Source organism: Protomyctophum parallelum (genome assembly GCF_964188405.1).
Source record: "Protomyctophum parallelum genome assembly, chromosome: 14".
NCBI lineage: Eukaryota > Metazoa > Chordata > Actinopteri > Myctophiformes > Myctophidae > Protomyctophum > Protomyctophum parallelum.
The window spans coordinates 6818670-6839244 of record NC_139709.1 but is presented as its reverse complement, the minus strand read 5'-3'; the positions used below and the strand labels follow the sequence as shown (position 1 = coordinate 6839244).

At 42.6% G+C, this 20575-nt stretch overlaps 1 protein-coding gene across 1 annotated transcript in view; it reads left to right on the top strand.

The window, feature by feature from the left end:
* Positions 1 to 11726: 11726 nt before the first annotated feature.
* The window catches only part of LOC310870689 (protein unc-13 homolog A-like), a gene marked incomplete at its 3' end in the record, with an annotated part of 68087 nt that continues 59238 nt past the window's right edge, over positions 11727 to 20575 (top strand). The window contains 1 exon segment of the mRNA XM_083781961.1: positions 11727 to 11783. Within this exon segment, the coding sequence (XP_083638087.1) occupies positions 11762 to 11783 (22 nt within the window). The 5' untranslated portion in view covers positions 11727 to 11761.

The window sequence follows — 20575 nt, the reverse complement described above, 5'->3', positions numbered from 1 at the left end:
ACGTCATATCCCGGAAGTTATGCGGGAACGCCTACTGAGTGGCAAGGAACTACTTTCTGGCCTCGACAGCCCATTCATCCAAACAGAAAAGTTCTGTATGATTGCATTCAATTATGTTAAGCGACATTAAATTCACTTTGCCACTCGATTTCCCATTCACTTTATGCATGCGCATACCCTCTATTCAGTGATTTCACTTAAGTTCCTCCCTGTCCCCAGTTACCCCTGTAGTCAAAAAATTACCGTAGGTTTCATTTTTGGCTAGGTGGCCCAGCCTTCATCCAATCAGGATAGAGAGGGGCCTTCCTCCAATCATGATCGAGCAGGGGCGGGCCTTGGTGTGCGTGTTGTTGGCCTGTCGTGTGTGGGGGGGGGGGGGTGGATTCCAAATCACTGAATGCTCCTTCAACCCATTCTGGGCAGGAACCCCTTTTGGTGTTTAAGCATTGATATCCTTTAGCAGATCTACAAGCTCATAGCACGGCACAGAGTGCTGTGCTACGAGCTTGTAGATCTGCTATTTTTTTATCGTGACCATGTGGCGCAAAATCTTTGAATTATATTCTTTCAGAGCAAACGTTTTTAACTAAAATCTTTGCTTCTGAAGGGTCTCTTGAACAACATATTTTCAGATGGGGGTCGGCAGCCAATTAGGCTACATATATTATTGGGGGTCCTTGACGTGAAAATGTTTGAGAATGACTGACATAGAAACATAGGATTTTCCGAAAACTGTCACGATTTAGAAGGCATTTAGCAGATGCTCTTGATCCAGAGCGACTTACTTTAAGCAAAAACAAAAGCATGGCATACATCACATATAAAAAGTAGTTATCATGAATCATGTATAAACTAAGAACGTAACATAACTGTCTGCCGGTGTCCCACATGGAGATCTGTGTATGTGCCTGTGTGTGAAGACTGCAAACTGAAAAGTGTACTTGGCAATCAATTCGGCCCACTGACGGAGCCTGATTGGTTGAGCCTCAATTGGCTGAGGCAGAGAGAATTGCACAGGTGAAAGGAGTTGGCCTCATTAGGCCCACTGGCAGAGCCTGACCAGAGCCTTTTGTGGTGGTTCTGGAGAACCGTGGGTCCGACCGACTCGATACCGGGCACTGCACCCCCAGTGGGGGTGTTGAACGCATGTGTCAAATGTGAAGTCGGTGGGGCGAACGGTTCTCGAGTTACGTGCATTACAACCGTACACACACGTACAGTATGCACGCACGCAGATGTGGCCTGCATGAAGACAAAATCTTATCCAACGACAAAGTATTCTTTAGTTTTGGGTCTGAGAGGCAAAATGTCATCAAATGGTGGTCCGTGGCTCAGATGGGTCTGAGAGGCTAAATGTCATCAGATGGTGGTCCGTGGCTCAAATGGGTCTGAGAGGCTAAATGTCATCAGATGGTGGTCTGTGGCTCAAATGAGTCTGAGAGGCTAAATGTCATCAGATGGTGGTTCCGTGGCTCAAATGCAGAATAAATAATGGACCTTGACATGAAAAGGGTTCAAAACCACTGGTTTTGACGATAGAGCCATGTTTGAAGTAGCGGTTATTGTTTTTAAATGTAGTCATTTTGGGCTATTTTGGCAAGTGCAGGGGTGTGCCTAGAGGAAGAGGCACACCTGCCTCTAATCTGGCTAGGAGTATTTAAGCAGGCTGGTCAAGGCCTTTCTCCCTCTCACCCCTACTCAGGAAACATTGTTTGGTTTTGGTTCTTTTGAGTTAGTTTGGTCCTTAGTTAATGCACCTGCACACACACACTACATTCTCACACATCCATCCATCCATTATGGATGGATGGATGTGTGAGAATGTAGTGGATGATCCATACATGCACTACACTACTGATACAACTGACTACTCACACCCCACTCTAAAAGTAAAGTATAATTTATGTTTAATCTAGTTTCAAATAAGGCCCAAACCTTAATGAGCAAATATTGTTATTAATTGAGTAAAGTTACAAAATGAGGCTTCATTCACAACATGTGAAGAAAACATATTATAATGAACAGAACAGATTATAACCGGAGAATAAACAGGTACAGTAGGCAGTAGCCTATGTGGTTAAAGTGCAAATAACATTTTAAACTGCTTTTAATATTTAATATAATTATTGGCTATGTCCCTCAAAGTTATTTCTAATGGTTTGAGCCTCAATCACTTCTTTCTGGACTTTGAAAGCAGTTTTAGCTGCAGTACTGATATGCAGATTATTTAATATTTGTGTCATTATAATATTATAATACTGATGCCAGGCTTGTTTCCATTACATGCCAGCTTGGAAAATCAACAATGGTGGACATTGTATAAACAAAGTGGAAATGCAAATTTGGAACTGAAGACTGAAGAAGAGGAGGAATTATACAAAGTAGGGTGACATTGATGACATCACGATGAGGACAAAATCAGTTGAACTGTTCCTGAGAGCAATTTCCATTAAAGCACCTATTATGATATGAAAGCCTGATTGTTCAAAATTGGTTATTTGTGGGGATAGAAAACATAATGGGAGTCCCAAAAACACAAAATAATTTGAAAAATGCTATTTGGCCACTCAGAATAGCCAAATGGCATTGATCACGCCTCCAGGTCTTAAGTTAAGTAATAAGACCTGGTACTTAAGACATGCAAAATACAGCCCCAGAGTCTCTTAACTGGTTTAGGTTTATTTATTTAGCATGTAGTACAACAAATAGACAATAACATATCAAAGAACAAAAATACAATGCAAGGAATTAAGGGAAGAAGCCAGCTGGCTTATTTGGAATCCTTTCCTGTAGGAAGAGGTCATTGGTTTAACTTTAAACAGATTAAAACTTCATAAAGAACAGTAAAAAAAGTCTTCAAGTTGGCAAAGGGGGGCAGCTGTGCAGTAAAGAAATAAAAACACAGACTGCACAAAAAAACGGAAATAAACAATAAACAAACACACAAAAGAAAATATAACGCATCAAAGTAAAACATGTAATCTACAGAGAGGAAGAAATAAGATATTTCTATAGATGTTTTTTGAATATTGGCAAGGATAATGAGGATTTAAGTGAAGCATCTAGGGAGTTCCATAGATGAGGGCCTCTAAATTTGATGAAAGATTGATGTTTGGAAGTGCTGAGGGCAGGGGTCTCTTACCTGAGGGCAGGGGGTGTGAAAAGAGAGCTGGCAATTAACTAATGAAGTGGAAACGTTCACCAGCTGAACTTTGTTTTATGGAGGAAATAAGAACAGAAAAATAACAGCAGCAACAGGTCACTGAACGCCAGTTTAGATATATATTGTGATAATACAGGTTGAAGTGCATTAATAATAAACACGTGTCAGGGATGTATTTAAACAGGTCAGATAATACTGGGTTAATGTGTATTAATGATCATATAGTGGGGATGTGTTTAAAGTAAAACTATAACCTTATTCCTAAACGTAACCTCTGTAAAACTATGCCTAAACCTAACCTTATCCCTGGGGTGGCCGTGGCTGGATGGTAACCAAGGTTGCCAGTTCGAACGCTGTGGGCTCCCCCAGAGTTAGTGTGGAAGTGTCCTTGAGCAAGACTCTGAACCCCTAATTGCTCCTGATGTGCAGGTTGGTGCCTTGCATGGTTTCCTCTGCCCTCAGTGTGTGAATGTGATGCGCAATCTATGTAGCCTCACGGTTACCCTTCCTTTCATCATGACGTTTATGTTGGGGACAAGGCTATAATGTCAAGCTTAACATTCAAAAGCTTTTTCACTTTTCAACAAATGTCACATTCATACTTGACTTCTTTGAAGTGACACAACTTCACAAATGCATTGTTTTTGTGACCGACTTGAAGTGTGATCCCAGTGATCTTTGTTTTATGGAGGAAATAAGAACAGAAAAATAACAGCAGCAACAGGTCACTGAACGCAAGTTTAGATAAGATTAATCAGAAGTTCAGATAATACTGGGTCAATGTGTATTAATGATCATATAGTTGGTGATGTATTTAAACAGGCCAACAGAGACAGCAGCTCCAAACAGCAGAGTGATGAGCTTCAGAACGACTGCATCCACATACGGAGCCACAATGCTGTCATGTGTGGCCTTGTTGTTACTGTGCTGTCTGTCGTGTGCCGAGGAAATACGGGGAGACGCCGTGGATGAGCTGAGCTTGAAAGAGCAGCTTGTTAACGGAGCAGAAAGGATCAGCCAAGAGACCTCCCAGCCTGACCTCCATGCTGTGCTGAGAGAGATGACCGCCGCCATGATGACAGAGCAGCGCGTTGAGCTGCAAAACACACAGCAGGAGCTGAAAGCTGCCGTGGACAGACTGCAGGACAGCGAGAGTCTCGTCAAAGGTATCGACATATCCATGTTCATATTGATTACATTAACTATTATTTTTTACATACTGTACGTGTTTTCTAACATCACTGTCCTGATGACAGCGCTGCAAGTTGACCTGCAACAGACACAGAAGGAGCAAAGTTCAACCCAGCAGGAGCTACGCCAAACACAGCAGGAGCTTCAAACAGCGATGGAGAGACTCACAGACAGCGAACGTCTGATTAAAGGTATGTGTGTGTGTGTGTGTGTGTATGTGTGTGTGTGTGTGTGTGTGTGTGTGTGTGTGTGTGTGTGTGTGACTAAAACGTTCATATTTGAAGTGTTTTTCAACCTGACGTGATGATGTTTTAACTTTGCATTTCATTCTCAGCTTCTGTTGAAACCATTGAAGCTTCTGTTGAAACCATTGAGGCCAGATCCAATGCCACACAGCATGAGGTGACCGTTCTACAGAAGCACAATGAAGGTCTGAGGAACACAAATATACTTCTGTGTTCATACATACTGTAGAGCTGATAATATTAACCTACAGGAATGATTATTTATCCTGTTACATGTTGTGTGTTTATTTACAGACAGACGAGTGGCTTTCTCAGCCTCTCTGTGGGCCTCTGGAAACACATACACAGGACCTTACAATGTTGAGACTACCCTGAAATACAGACGTGTCCTCACTAATGTTGGTAACGGATATAATCCAAACACAGGTATGGTGAATTGTAAATAATGCATAAAAAGATCATTTTAATCTGTAAACGGTTACATATATTATGTTGTTTATACAAGACAGAAAGTGAAAAGTCAAACTAAATCAAAGTATTATCCAAACGCAGGCATCTTCACTGTAGCAGTTCGAGGCGTCTACCAGTTCAGTTTCTTCCTCCATGGTCATGGAGGAAGGGCTCCCATTGCAGCTAAACTGGTTAAAAACGGCCAGCTTGTAGTTTATGCCTGGGAAAGTCAATCTAGCGGTTCTGTTAACCCATCCAATGGAGCCTCACTGCTGCTGGAGGCTGGGGATGTAGTCTGTATGAAACTAGCGGCTAATCATAGGATATTTGACAATGAAAATCACCACAGTACGTTCAGTGGTCACTTACTGTTTACAGTGTGAGGAAGAAAAACATGTTGCACAATAACATTTTTTTCCGAGTCTAAATTGACATTAAAAAGGCCAAATTAGAGGGATATCATTAAGACAGTTTTCACCCCCCATCATGCCAGCTGCTCTCCCTGCTCTGTCACTCTCAACATAGAGTATCAGTATAATTATTATATTATAGTTTAATAAACCTTCTTCAGGTGGGGAGTGTTTCTCTATTTGGACTTAATAGCCATTATGTGAGTCTGTCTGTCTGATTTAAAATTAAATTTAAAATTAAAAAAACAAAACATATTCTCCAAATTATCTCACGGGCCAGATATTATTTCTGAGAGGGCCAGTTTTGGCCCGCGGGCTGCCTGTTTCCCACCCCTGCCCTAGAGGGTTATACAGCAGCTGACCAATCAGTGCGAGCCAAAGTTCAATGTTGTCAAACATGGAATAAAAGCCAGGAAGGATCAAGAACATATTCAGAAATTAATTACTGTACATCACCAATGATATAGCACACTATTATTAGAAATAGTTATCTTAAAATTACAAATCGTTTAATTTCATCAATATTTCACATCGTTATGGTTTCTCTATTGTTTTTCTTTCTTTCTTTCTTTCTTTCTTTCTTTCTTTCTTTCTTTCTTTCTTTCTTTCTTTCTTTCTATTCCCATTGGTTGTGTTTGTTCATGTGTTTATTTACTCACAAAACTGATTTACAGTGTCATTCATTTGATGTAATCTGGAAAACAATTTGTAAGTGCATTGCTTTGAAAGCCACTATAAGTTATACAAATAAACTTGTTGTTGATTAATAATGGTGTTTAGTTTTATTCCTCAACTGTCTATAATAAACCCATTATTAAATATGCTGTACATGTTATAATAAATACATATATTTACTGTTACATTGACCTGAATCACCACAAGATCACAGGGAGTTAAATATGAAAACTATGATGGTGAAATAATTGAAAACACTGTTCTAATGAATGATGTGGTATGACATAATTCGTTCTAATCAGTGAAAACACTGACATGGTGAACAAGAGAGTGCTGCAACCATTTTTCATTAAGGAAAGTCTATGCATGTGTTAAGTAAACTCTTAATTTCCATTACAATTTTATATAAATACAGGATTAAACCAAAACCCAACAAACAACACCATTACTTTCACAACTTTCACCATTACTTGGTCAGGAGATCTACCACAGCACCCCCTTGTGGTGGGGAAGGGGAACTCAACAACATGCTTCACACGAAACCAGCAGATGATCTGATCTCACTCAGTCCCAGAATGTGGAACCCCCCCCCCCCACACACACACACACACACACACACACACACACACACACACACCAAACATAGCGGGGGTGGTGGGGGAGGGGAGGGGGGGGGGGGTGATTCAATTATTATGAAATATTATATAAAAAGGTCAGATAATACTGGGTTAATGTGTATTAATGATCATATAGTGGGGATGTGTTTAAAGTAAAACTATTTAACCTTATTCCTAAACATAACCTCTGTAAAACTTAGGGCGGCTGTGGCTCAGGAGGTAGAGCAGGTCGTCCAATGATCCCTGGGTCGGCGGTTCGAATCCCGGCTCCTCCTGTCCACATGTCGAAGTGTCCTTGGGCAAGACACTGAACCCTACATTGCCTCCAATGAGTTGGTCGGTGTGAGCTTGCCACCATTGGTGTGTGAATGTGGGAAGTGAGGACGCTGGCGTCGACTGTTCGCCGCTTCACCTCCCAATGTATGAATGAATGAACCATTGTAAAGCGCTTTGAGCACTTGGAAAAGCGCTATAAAAATGCAATTCATTATTATTATTTATTATTATAAAACTATGCCTAAACCTAACCTTATCCCTGGGGTGGCCGTGGCTGGATGGGGACCACAAGGTTGCCGGTTCGATCCCTGTGGGCTCCCCCAGAGTTAGTGTCAAAGTGTCCTTGAGCAAGACTCTGAACCCCTGATTGATCCTGATGTGCAGGTTGGTGCCTTGCATGGTTTCCTCTGCCCTCAGTGTGTGAATGTGATGCACAATCTATGTAGCCTCACGGTTACCCTTCCTTTCATCATGACGTTTATGTTGGGGACAAGGCTATAATGTCAAGCTTAACATTCAAAAGCGTTTTCACTTTTCAACAAATGTCACATTCATACTTCACAAATGCATTGTTTTTGTGACCGACTTGAAGTGTGTCTTTGTCCCCAGTGTTTTATGGAGGAAATAAGAACAGAAAAATAACAGCAGCAACAGGTCACTGAACGCAAGTTTAGATAAGATTAAATTATGTCAACAGAGACAGTGGTGATTTATTTAATCTGACAGACAGCAGCTCCAAACAGCAGAGTGAAGAGCTTCAGAACGACTGCGTCCACATACGGAGCCACAATGCTGTCCTGTGTGGCCTTGTTGTTACTGTGCTGTCTGTCGTGTGCCGAGGAAATACGGGGAGACGCCGTAAAATATGGCGAAATACAAGAAAAAATACGCGAAAAAATACGCGAAATACGGGGAGACGCCGTGGATGACCTGAGCTTCAATGAGCAGCTTGTTAAGGGAGCAGAAAGGATCAGCCAAGAGACCTGCCAGCCTGACCTCCATGCTGTGCTGAGAGAGATGACCGCCACCATGACAGAGCAGCGCGTTGAGCTGCGACACACACAGCAGGAGCTGAAAGCTGCCGTGGACAGACTGCAGGACAGCGAGAGTCTGGCCAAAGGTATCGATATACCCATGTTCATGTCATTTATATTAAATGTTATTTTTTACATACTGTACGTGTTTTCTAACATCACTGTCCTGATGACAGCGCTGCAAGTTGACCTGCAACAGACACAGAAGGAGCAAAGTTCAACCCAGCAGGAGCTACGCCAAACACAGCAGGAGCTTCAAATAGCAATGGAGAGACTCACAGACAGCGACCGTCTGATTAAAGGTATATTTCTACTGACCAGTACTCTGTGTGTGTGTGTGTGTGTGTGTGTGTGTGTGTGTGTGTGTGTGTGTGTGTGTGTGTGTGTGTGTGTGTGTGTGTGTGTGTGCGTGTGTATGACTACAACGTTCATATTTGAAGTGTTTTCCAACATGACGTGATGATGTTTTAACTTTGCATTTCATTCTCAGCTTCTGTTGAAACCATTGAAGCTTCTGTTGAAACCATTGAGGCCAGATCAAAGGCCACACAGCATGAGGTGCACGTTCTACAGAAGCACAATGAAGGTCTGAGGAACACAAATATACTTGGTAGAATCACTTCAGTGATGCTTGCGGAACTCGACTTCGTCTCGTTCCTGACCGCATCACTGTCGTGGCAATAATCACGTTAACCCACACCCTCTCGTGTAATATTGCAGTTTTTCTACCACAGTTACCCTTAAAACTAAGAAAATCGTGATGTATATTTTGATAGCTTATTCCTTAACACATGTCATAATTGTACATAATACTTCAGCCTATAGTTCACATGTAGTTAGAAGCCTGAGTGAAGAGGTCACTATAGGATAGCTAGTCACTAAATGAGCCCAGAGACAGCTGTTACTAGACTATTGTTATTTCAGTTAATTTGCTCATCAGTGATTCCTCGAAAAGATATGAGAGTTATTTACGAGGCGACCTGAGATAACAGAGCCTTATATTAGGGGTGTAATTAAACCCCACAGGGTCTGTGTGAACTCTTAACTCTGGGTGGTAATCTATGGTTAGTGTCAGCTGTTAGAGCTCATCTCTGAGTCATATATACTCTGTTTGTTTGTCTTGAATAACAACATATCCTTGCCAAATATGCATCTAGAACTAAGAATACAGTTTAATTATTTCATTACATATGGTAATCAATGTCCTGTATATTTGATATGGTACATACATTTCATTATTATAGTTACATGTTTAAACCTGTTAACAGTTCTCATCATGATGTCTGAGTGGCACTCAGAATAACCTTTTCGAGTTAGTCTCAAAAGTAAGATTCGGTTAACATGTGGTTTATCTTTTAATTGGTAAAGTTTACTGTGACTCAGGAACAGTTAAAATGTATCCCTCTGACATTTCATTATTATAGTCACAGGTGTTAAATAAGGTTCTGCATACTTCATAATATAGTATAGATGTTTAATTAGTCCTATTGGTATAAACCGTATATAGTTAGTATGAGACATGCAGCTACAGGCCAGATGTCCCGCCTATCTTTCACAGGCAGATCCTGTGAATACAACGTTTTGATTGGCTAACACAAGCAGAGGTCGTCTGTTGTATCCGGAGGAGGGTCTTGAAGCTAAATATATTGCAATGTTTGAGACCAATGTTTTTGTGTTCACACTGTGTTGTAAGTTGATTCGAAAGGGCTTTCAACTGTGTGACTCCATTTCCTCGTGGGCCGTTGTTCCCACGTTGCCTTGTAAGCTGAGTGTGTTTGTATCAATAAAACTGTGATACAACATTGAGATTGAAAGGAAACTTCTCTGCCTGATTCATTGAGGGGGTCGCCTCACCATTGTCCTGACTTCTGTATGCACAGAGCGCCGTGATCCAGATACATCAATCGCTGAAATAATATATTATTTTAATGACAGATGTAGTCACTACGACCACAAATGGATAGCCTAGCCACCGAGTTTGCTAGCGCTCTGGGAGAACAGAGCAGCTGAATTCTTTGTTTTGATTAGGTGTTGAACGGTGATGGTGTAACCCACGGCTAGAAGGCTGTTTCAACCAATCAGATTGCTTCCTCAAAACGACCTGTGGTAGAATTAATTGTTCATACATACTGTAGAGCTGATAATAACCTGCAGGAATGATTATTCCTCAACTGTTACATGTTGTGTGTTTAATTTACAGACGGACGAGTGGCTTTCTCAGCCTCTATGTTGGCCTCTGATAGTGACAGTGGATTCACAGGACCTTACAATGTTGAGACTACCCTGACTTACAGACATGTCATCACTAATGTTGGTAATGGATATAATCCAAACACAGGTATGGTGAATTGTAAATAATGCATACAAATATCATGTAATCTGTAAACGGTTACATATATTATGTTGGTTATACAAGACAGAAAGTGAAAAGTCAAACTAAATCAAAGTATTATCCAAACGTAGGCTTCTTCACTGCAGCAGTTCGAGGCGTCTACCAGTTCAGTTTCTTCCTCCATGGTAATGGAGGGAGTCATGCCACTGGAGCTCAACTGGTTAAAAACGGCCAGCCTGTAGTTTCTGCCTATGGACGTCAACCTAGCCATGATGTGACCGCATCTAATGGAGCCTCACTGCTGCTGGAGGCTGGGGATGTAGTCTGTGTGAAACTAGGGGCTAATAAAAGGATATATGACAATGGGAATCACCACAGTACGTTCAGTGGTCACTTACTGTTTACAATAGCACGTAACAATAACATTTATTTTCGAGTCTAAATTTAAGTTAAGAAGGCCAGATTAGAGGCATATAATTAAGACAGTTTTCACCCCCCATCATGCCAGCTGCTCTCCCTGCTCTGTATCAGTATATATTATATTAACTGCATTGCTTTGAAAACCACTATACGTTGTACAAATAAACTTGTTGATTAATAATGGTGTTTAGTTTTATTCCACAACTGTCTATAATAAACCCAGTATTAAATTATGCTGTACATGTTATTATAAATACATATATTTACTGTTACATTGACCTGAATCACCACAAGATCAAAGGGAGTTAAATATGAAAACTATGATGGTGAAATCATTGAAAACAGTGTTCTAATGAATGATGTGCACGGTATGACATCATTCGTTCTAATCAGTGAAAACACTGACATGCTGGTGAACATCTGATCTCACTCATTCCCAGAATGTGGAACCCCCCCCCCCCCCCCCCCCCCCCCCACACACACACACACCCCCCGCTTCTCGTCAGCCCGTGACGTCAGAGCGGAGCTGTCCTCTCGTATGTGGTGCTGAAACAAGATGGCTGAGGCGGCTATAGGAGGAGCGGAGCAGCACAGCTGTACTGATGACTGAATGAGGAAATGCAGACACACACAACCACCGATCCACACACACACACACACACACACACACACACACACACACACCCACACACACACTACTACAGCTCTGAAGACACGGAGAAACGTTACAATGCTGCTGTTAATACGGACTTGTTCTCCTCCTCGCCACTACTAGGCTGATATAGTGGTTATATTTCGGGATCGAGGACTTTACCTTTTTTCCCATTTTTTTGTATTTACACGCGCGGGACCACAGCAAACAAATCACGGAGGAAGGCAGCGATCAGCCTGAGAGAGAGATAGAGAGAGAGAGGACACTGCACGCTACACTAACAGAGCAGAGCAGAAATGTCCTTGCTATGTGTGGGAGGTAAGAAAGAAAGATATAGGCTATAGCCTGGCTGTCGATTAATTAATGGACGCGTGTAGCCTATATACACGTCGTTGCATTGTACTCTGAAATTAATGCATCTATCTATCTATCTATCTATCTATCTATCTATCTATCTATCTATCTATCTATCTATCTATCTATCTATCTATCTATCTATCTATCTATCTATCTATCTATCTATCTATCTATCTATCTATCTATCTATCTAATGTGTGTGTGTGTGTGTGTGTGTGTGTGTGTGTGTGTGTGTGTGTGTGTGTGTGTGTGTGTGTGTGTGTGTGTGTGTGTGTGTGTGTGTGTGTGTGTGTGTGTGTGGGGGGGGGGGGGGGGTGTGTGTGCTATCCTCAGTTTAATGCTGAATAGCCAATACGTCTGCTACTATACTAATAGTGACGAACGGTGGTTGTATTGCTGTGACACGCTGTCCTCCAGTTCACTATTTATAAATACTGTCCTTCGGTTCACTATTTATAAATACTGTCCTTCGGTTCACTATTTATAAATACTGTCCTTTGGTTCACTATTTATAAATACCGTCCTTCGGTTCACTATTTATAAATACTGTCCTTCGGTTCACTATTTATAAATACTGTCCTTCGGTTCACTATTTATAAATACCGTCCTTCGGTTCACTATTTATAAATACTGTCCTTCGGTTCACTATTTATAAATACTGTCCTTCGGTTCACTATTTATAAATACCGTCCTTCGGTTCACTATTTATAAATACTGTCCTTCCGTTCACTATTTATAAATACTGTCCTTCGGTTCACTATTTATAAATACTGTCCTTCCGTTCACTATTTATAAATACTGTCCTTCGGTTCACTATTTATAAATACTGTCCTTCGGTTCACTATTTATAAATACTGTCCTTCGGTTCACTATTTATAAATACTGTCCTCCGGTTCACTATTTATAAATACCGTCCTTCGATTCACTATTTATAAATACCGTCCTTCGGTTCACTATTTATAAATACTGTCCTTCGGTTCACTATTTATAAATACCGTTCTTCGGTTCACTATTTATAAATACCGTCCTCCGGTTCACTATTTATAAATACCGTCCTTCGGTTCACTATTTATAAATACCGTCCTTCGTTTCACTATTTATAAATACCGTCCTTCGGTTCACTATTTATAAATACCGTCCTCCGGTTCACTATTTATAAATACCGTCCTCCGGTTCACTATTTATAAATACCGTCCTCCGGTTCACTATTTATAAATACCGTCCTCCGGTTCACTATTCATAACTATATTTATAAATACTTCTATTCATGGTGGAATGTAACTATATTTATTTGGAATGCATAACTTTAGTGAGTCTTTCACACAGACATCATATCCTTATATATATTTTCCTGCTGTATTGACTGTATGACCCTAAGCAAACACCCAGAAAGAGAGAGAGAGACTTTTCAGGATCCACATTTTCAAAACAGCAGATCTACAAGCTCCAAACGTGCCGCTTTGTGCCACGTTTCGAGCGTGCAGATCTGCTGTTTTTGATGGTGTGTGTGTGTGTGTGTGTGTGTGTGTGTGTGTATGGACGTAGACATGGACCGTAACCTAGAAGAGAGAGAGGGTGCTTTCCTCGGTCGCCCACGATTTGTTGCGGCTGCCTCTCGTTGTGCGGACGGTGTCATCGTCGAGCGTGTTCATTCATGCGTAGGCAGCGGCTGGAGGAAGCCCCCCCCCCTCCTCCTCCCCCAAGCAGCCTCCATGCCGCAGCCACGGCATGCATCAGTCGTGAGGGAATACTAGGGCACTGTGTGTGTGTGTGTGTGTGTGTGTGTTTGTGAGTGTGTGTGTGAGTGCGTGCGGGGGGATTGTTTGACATTTACGAGATGCATGCGTCATCATTGGTAATGCTTTTAAAGGAGCCTCAATTACACCCCCCCCCCCCCCCCCTCCCCCAAGGTCTGCCCCCCCCCCCCCCCCCCCCCCTGGCCATTGATGTCATTGGGACGTGAGCCGGATATCCATTCATTCATAAATGCAGCCGTTCTGCCCTGGATCCTGATACTGAATGACTGTGATATGGCTGGCTGGCTGGCTCTGATACTGGCTGGCTGCGATACTGGCTGGCTGTGATACTGGCTGGCTGTGATACTGGCTGGCTGACTGGCTGGCTGTGATACTGGCTGGCTGTGATACTGGCTGGCTGTGATACTGGCTGGCTGACTGGCTGGCTGTGATACTGGCTGGCTGGCTTGCTGGCTGGCTGTGATACTGGCTGGCTGTGATACTGGCTGGCTGGCTTGCTGGCTGGCTGTGATACTGGCTGGCTGGCTGGCTGTGATACTGGCTGACTGGCTGGCTGTGATACTGGCTGACTGACTGGCTGGCTGTGATACTGGCTGGCTGGCTTGCTGGCTGGCTGTGATACTGGCTGGCTGGCTGGCTGGCTGTGATACTGGCTGGCTGGCTGGCTGGCTGTGATACTGGCTGGCTGGCTTGCTGGCTGGCTGTGATACTGGCTGGCTGTGATACTGGCTGGCTGTGATACTGGCTGGCTGTGATACTGGCTGGCTGTGATACTGGCTGGCTGGCTTGCTGGCTGGCTGTGATACTGGCTGGCTGGCTGGCTGGCTGTGATACTGGCTGGCTGGCTGGCTGGCTGTGATACTGGCTGGCTGGCTTGCTGGCTGGCTGTGATACTGGCTGGCTGGCTGTGATACTGGCTGGCTGGCTGGCTGTGATACTGGCTGGCTGGCTTGCTGGCTGGCTGTGATACTGGCTGACTGGCTGGCTGGCTGTGATACTGGCTGACTGGCTGGCTGGCTGTGATGTTGTGTACAATAGTATGTGTAGATTTGTCTAGTCTCCTACCAGACACACCACTGTGTCATGTATGATACCTTAAATTGACTAACTCCTCAAACGAGGAGGCAATTCCACTGGTTGCTTTTCATTTTTAAGTGCATTTACTTTAATTATACATCATATTTAAAACGGTTATTAGTTACATATAACTCTAGATACCCTCTTAGACATACTCAACAACTTTAATTTTCTGTACCCACAACATCATTGTGTTGTGCCAGAGGACTCCCTCTAAAACGAGATTATACATCTCAAACTGACTCAAATCATTACAAATCTGGGAGACGGCACAAAGAAATAAATGCCAAAAATGAAAAATTTGAAAATAGATTAAACATAAATTATACTTTCCTTTTAGAGTGCGGTGTGAGTAGTCAGTTGTATCAGTAGTGTAGTGCATGTATGGATGTGTGAGAATGTAGTGTATGTACACGTGCATTAACTAAGGTCCAAACTAACTCAAAAGAACCAAAACCAAACAATGTTTCCTGAGTAGGGGTGAGAGGGAGAAAGGCCTCGACCAGCCTGCTTAAATACTCCTAGCCAGATTGGAGGCAGGTGTGCCTCTGGCTGGCTGGCTGGCTGGCTGACTGGCTGCGTGTGATACTGGCTGGCTGACTGGCTGGCTACGGCTGTGATACTGGCTGGCTGTGATACTGGCTGGCTGTGATACTGGCTGGCTGTGATACTGGCTGGCTGTGTGTGATACTGGCTGGCTGGCTGGCTGTGATATGCTGGCTGGCTGGCTGGCTGATATGTCCGTGGCCACATACATCTCATTCTGGGGGTCCTTGGCACAAAGATGCTTCAGAACTAGTGGTTTATAACACATTGAGTAGAATCATCCTCAGGTCTTCAATGGGTTAACTTGTGTGGGCTGAGTGAGAGCGTAACGCCTGTGTCATCACTGGAGAGGACAGACAGACAGGCAGGCAGGCAGGCAGGCAGGCAGGCAGGCAGGCAGGCAGACAGACAGACAGACAGACAGACAGACAGACAGACCTTGGGACGGCGTGTGTCTCAGAACCATATCGTCCCATTCTTGAGATGGCACGGCACGTCTCTCAGAGCCGTATACAGCAGTCCCATCCCTGGGAGGGTGTTCCTCATCCTGGCTTATTTAGTATTCTGAGCGTTACCGTTGTCTGGGATTGTCTGTGTGAGCCGGGGCACTCCCGTGTGTGTGTGTGTGTGTGTGTGCGTGTGTGTGTGTCTGTGTGTGTGTGAGAGATACTGTGTGTGTGTGTGTGTGTGTGTGTGTGTGTGTGTGCGTGTAGGCAGTTGTAAATGGTGCATTCATATAGCGCCTTTATCCAAGGCACTTTTTTTAGAAAAAATAATGAAACAAAGAAATGTTCCCTTGTGTCCCGGTTCCTTCTAGTTCTTGTCAGTTTCCTCATGTGCAAATCAAGTACATGTTGAGTCAAGTACATTGTATGCATCGACTCAAGTACATTGTATGCATCGACTCAAGTACATTGTGTAAGAGCCATTATGACCTAATGTTTTGCAGATTGACAGTGTCACTGCAGCTTGGTCAGTGTCTGGGCCAGCCCAGGTATTTAACCAGGCTCCTGATCAGGTACAGGCAGACGGCAGAGGCTAACAGTTTTCTACTGTGTTCAGGAGGGCTGGTCGCCTGTGTTTCTTAGTGTTTCTTTCTGATTATTGTATCTGTATGTTATATAGGAAAATGACTGCGGAAAATAAAGCAAAGTTAAACTCAACGGACATCTTTTGGAGATCAGTTTGCACTGGCACACGTAAGAGCTTCCACCTGGCCGTCGGCAACCAGTAGCAACCAGTAGTGACTGATTAAGTATAGGACTTTAGGCACTACACATTGTATGCATCGACTCAAGTACATTGTATGTGTAACCCAGGTGGAAAACCCAGCTTACAAGCTAAAAGAGTTAACAAGGTTAACCAAGCTATTATTTTATTTGTATTGAAATTCATCATAAGGTATTGTTTTATTTAAAAACATGTACAAAATAACCTACCTCAAACTAATAATACTCAATGGTTTAGTTGTTCATGAGGTATACTTGGAAGCAACACTAGAGGGCAGCACTGCTTTTTACAAGCACACACTTGAAAGCATATCACAACAGCGCAGCTGAAAGTGACGTCACCACTTCTACACTTCCTCTTTCACGTTGGCGCGAATTCATAGAAGCAGCAGTGAATCAACTGAGACAGATTACGTTCATACAAACGATATAAATAACAGAACAGATACACCAGCTGTGGCTACAGTGTGGTGCTGTATGTTAGTCTTGCCAGGGGAGAATCCTGCTGCCGTTTGGTGTGTGAACCAAACGTTACCCCACTCGGTGAGATAAACAAACCAACACATTGTCATGTTTTGCTAACTAGCTAATGCTAACGTCTTTCATACATGATGCTAACAGCTGGCACCCTGTTTTATAGAGTATATATGAATAGAGACGACACCCGGAGGAAACCCTGAGGCGAAATGGACATAGTGGCCGAATTTGGTATTGCAGCTCGAGCCAGCGCTGGTCCGTTGACTATCATTGCGCACGTTCATGTGTTTGGGGCCATGACACGTGAACAAATGTTTCATACGTGAACGCGCACAAACGGCACAATGATAGTCAACGGCAGCGCGTTTATGTGTTTGGGACCAATCCATCCCAGAATGCACTCTGTTCCTACACGGAAGGAGGAGTGAAATCGCCTCATGCGCTTTTGAGCAACTTAATGCAAGTGGATGGGAGGAGAACGCGGGTGTCTTCTCTATTCAAATATACTCTAAGGGCAAACCCTTGTTGTGAGAGTTGAGTCCTGACGTCGCTCAGTACTGGAACATTGGATGTGATTCGGTGAGATATCTGTGGCTGTTGAAATGTTGTAACTTACTAGTGTTGTGGGAAATATATTATTTTACTGTTATTGTACTAACTGCACAAAAACGGGATTTGATTTGAGTTATAAGATGCACTTTCAAATGGGAAATGTTACAATTACTCCTTATGGTGCAAATGCATTTTAAAGGTGCATTGCACATGTTTTGGTCATAAATGCTAAATGACAGGAGGCATTCTATTTATATTATCAGTATGTGTTAAACACAGTGAGAGTTAATTAGTGCCTTTCTGTGCTTTATTATGACAGAAAAGCACTGTGTATTTTATTTTGGCGGCGGCGGTGGCTCAGGGGTAGAGTGCCTGGATGGTAACCGTAAGGTTGCCAGTTCGAACCCGGGCTCCCCCAGAGTTACTGTCGAAGTGTCCTTGAGCAAGACACTGAACCCCTAATTGCTCCTGATGTGCTAGTTGGTGCCTTGCATGGTTTCCGCTGCCATCGGTGTATGAATGGGTGAATGTAATGCACAATCTCTGTAAAGCGCCTTGGATAAAGGCGCTATATAAATGCACCATTTACCATTTTGCACTAAAATGAAATTTTTAGTTCATAGAGTATTTGCATTCCGCAATAGTCAGTTGATATTGAGATAAAAAAAAGTTGTACAACAAGAAAAGAACATGATGAGAACATGATAGAGATACTTCAAGGGATTTAATTCATATAGTTAGATTATAGAACTAAAAGACCTGTTTCAAATACAGGTCAGGTTTTTTGATGAGGTTGAAGATCCCCGGAGACCAGTATTCCTGGAAACCAGTATCCCTGGAGACCCAGTAACCCTGGAGACCTAGTTGATGGCGAGCTACCCAGTTAGATGATTCCAGGACCCAGATCCGCATCAACCACGTTCTCAGACAGCAGACGGCCGGTCTGTTGATGGATGGATTGTGCCAGTCACCTGACTGGTGCTGACCCGAACGCGTGAATTAAGAGTGCACTCCAACGAACATTGATCACACCGACTAGGTCTGTGTGGAACTCAGGATCAGAGTCATACCTGTACAGTCTGATTCCAACAAACACTTGACTTGACTTTAGACCCAATACTGACGGAGTACAAAGCTCTAAAAAGTGACGATTTATTTTCTATTTTTATTTTGGGGGTTATTGTTCATGCCGGCTAATGTACCATTTTTTATTTGTATGTATTTCATGTGCACTATCTACAGCTGCTAAAAGATACTAAAAGGGTGCCAAGAGGTTACTCAACAAAAGTTACTGTGTCGTCTGATGTGTCACTGTGGTCATTGTACATCGAACATAACAGCTTTAACTGACCTAGAACAAAGCGTCCTCCCTAATACGCAGAGTGGGGTACAGGTGGGGGTTACATAGTGCACTCTGTGCACATTGAAAAGCAAGTGATTATCAAACAAACTGTGATAATTATGCCTTTTATATTCCTGAACAGATTATATGACACAGGTCTCAATGGTTCATATAAATAATGTTTGTTATGAGCTGGTCCAGCCGGCTCCATTCACTGCTTTGTATTCATGTATAACTTCAGGGGTGAAAGTGGCTTTCAGTTCTTCAGGAGTATCCCGGAAATTAGCATCTGCGACATTTTCTGGGGGGGTTCGAACCCAAATCATTAGTCCAAATGTCTCTCGCAATGTCTTCTTCTGAAGATATCAGAACTATTTTCACCATCAAAGCAAATTAAATTAAATTAAAATAAGCACACATTGAACAGATTTTTACTGTTTGTGTTTACTTACAATATATTACTGTGTTTGGAAACCAAAAGATGTTGAGAATGGAGCAGAACATACTGTAGTACATTTTTTTGACTGATTTATAGTAGGCCTACAATCGTTTGGATTGCAGTGACCCCACATTGTTTATTCGGGAACAATATTTCTAGTTTTTTATTATAATTATTATTATTACTACCTGTGCTTGCTACTGGATCTGCTCCTGCTGTCAGTTCTTAATTCTTGCAGGGTCTCTGCTGGCTTATTATCCAGGCTATGTCTCTGCCTCCTCCCCATCTGTCTCACTCGGTCTCAAGCAACTCTCAATTTGCTCTGTATCTTCATCCCCTGGCGTTGTTTTTCTAACTTTTTCTTTATACATTATCAGCTTAACTATCTTTTCTCTTAAACAGTTGAGCTATTCTTCGTTGCATTGCCATTTTGCTTAAAATATTTGTTTAAATTAATCGCATTCTTGGTGACAAAAGTTGCCGGTTTAGTTAGTTTCCTGTGTTTTTCTTTTTTTTTTTTCGTTCTGAACCAATCGGAACTAAGTATTTTGCTGTCAGTCTGTCAGCCAACCAGAAACTGTTTTGAATGTTGGTGGAATTTAATTTGTCGTATATACACGCATAATTATGTTAGAGAGATGACCGTTCCTCACCCAGGAATCAGCCCAGCTCCTAATCCAGACAACAGTCTTGTCAAAACTCGACTATTGTAACTCCCTCCTTACTGGCCTACCAGCATGTGCACTTAAGCCTCTCCAGCTGATCCAAAATGCCGCAGCTCACTTGGTCTTCAACCAGCCAAACTTCTCACATGTCTCCCCCCTGCTCCGCTCCCTCCACTGGCTCCCGGTCGCTGCCCGCACAGAATATAAAACTCTGATGCTGGCATTCAAAGCAACCAAAGGTATGGCTCAAACCCTCCCGTGCACTCAGATCAGCCAACGCAGGGAAGCTGGAAGTACCCTCACTAAAAACGCCGGGACAACGCTCCACACGTCCCAAACTCTTCTCCCTTCCTGCTCCAAAACTGTGGAATGCACTTCCCATTGCAGTCAGAACTGCAGCATTACTCCCAATCTTCCGCCGTTGTCTGAAAACCCACCTTTTCAGACTCCATCATGGCCCATAGCACTTACCCTACCCCCTTAGATAGCATTTCTGTAGACTTAGATAGCATCTGATACAGACTTATAGCATGTTATGTAGACAGCACTATAATTGCATTGTATATAGTCATAGCACGCCATAGTACATATGTATAGCATAGTAGTATATATATATATATATATATATATATATATATATATATATATATATATAGTTTATATGTATAT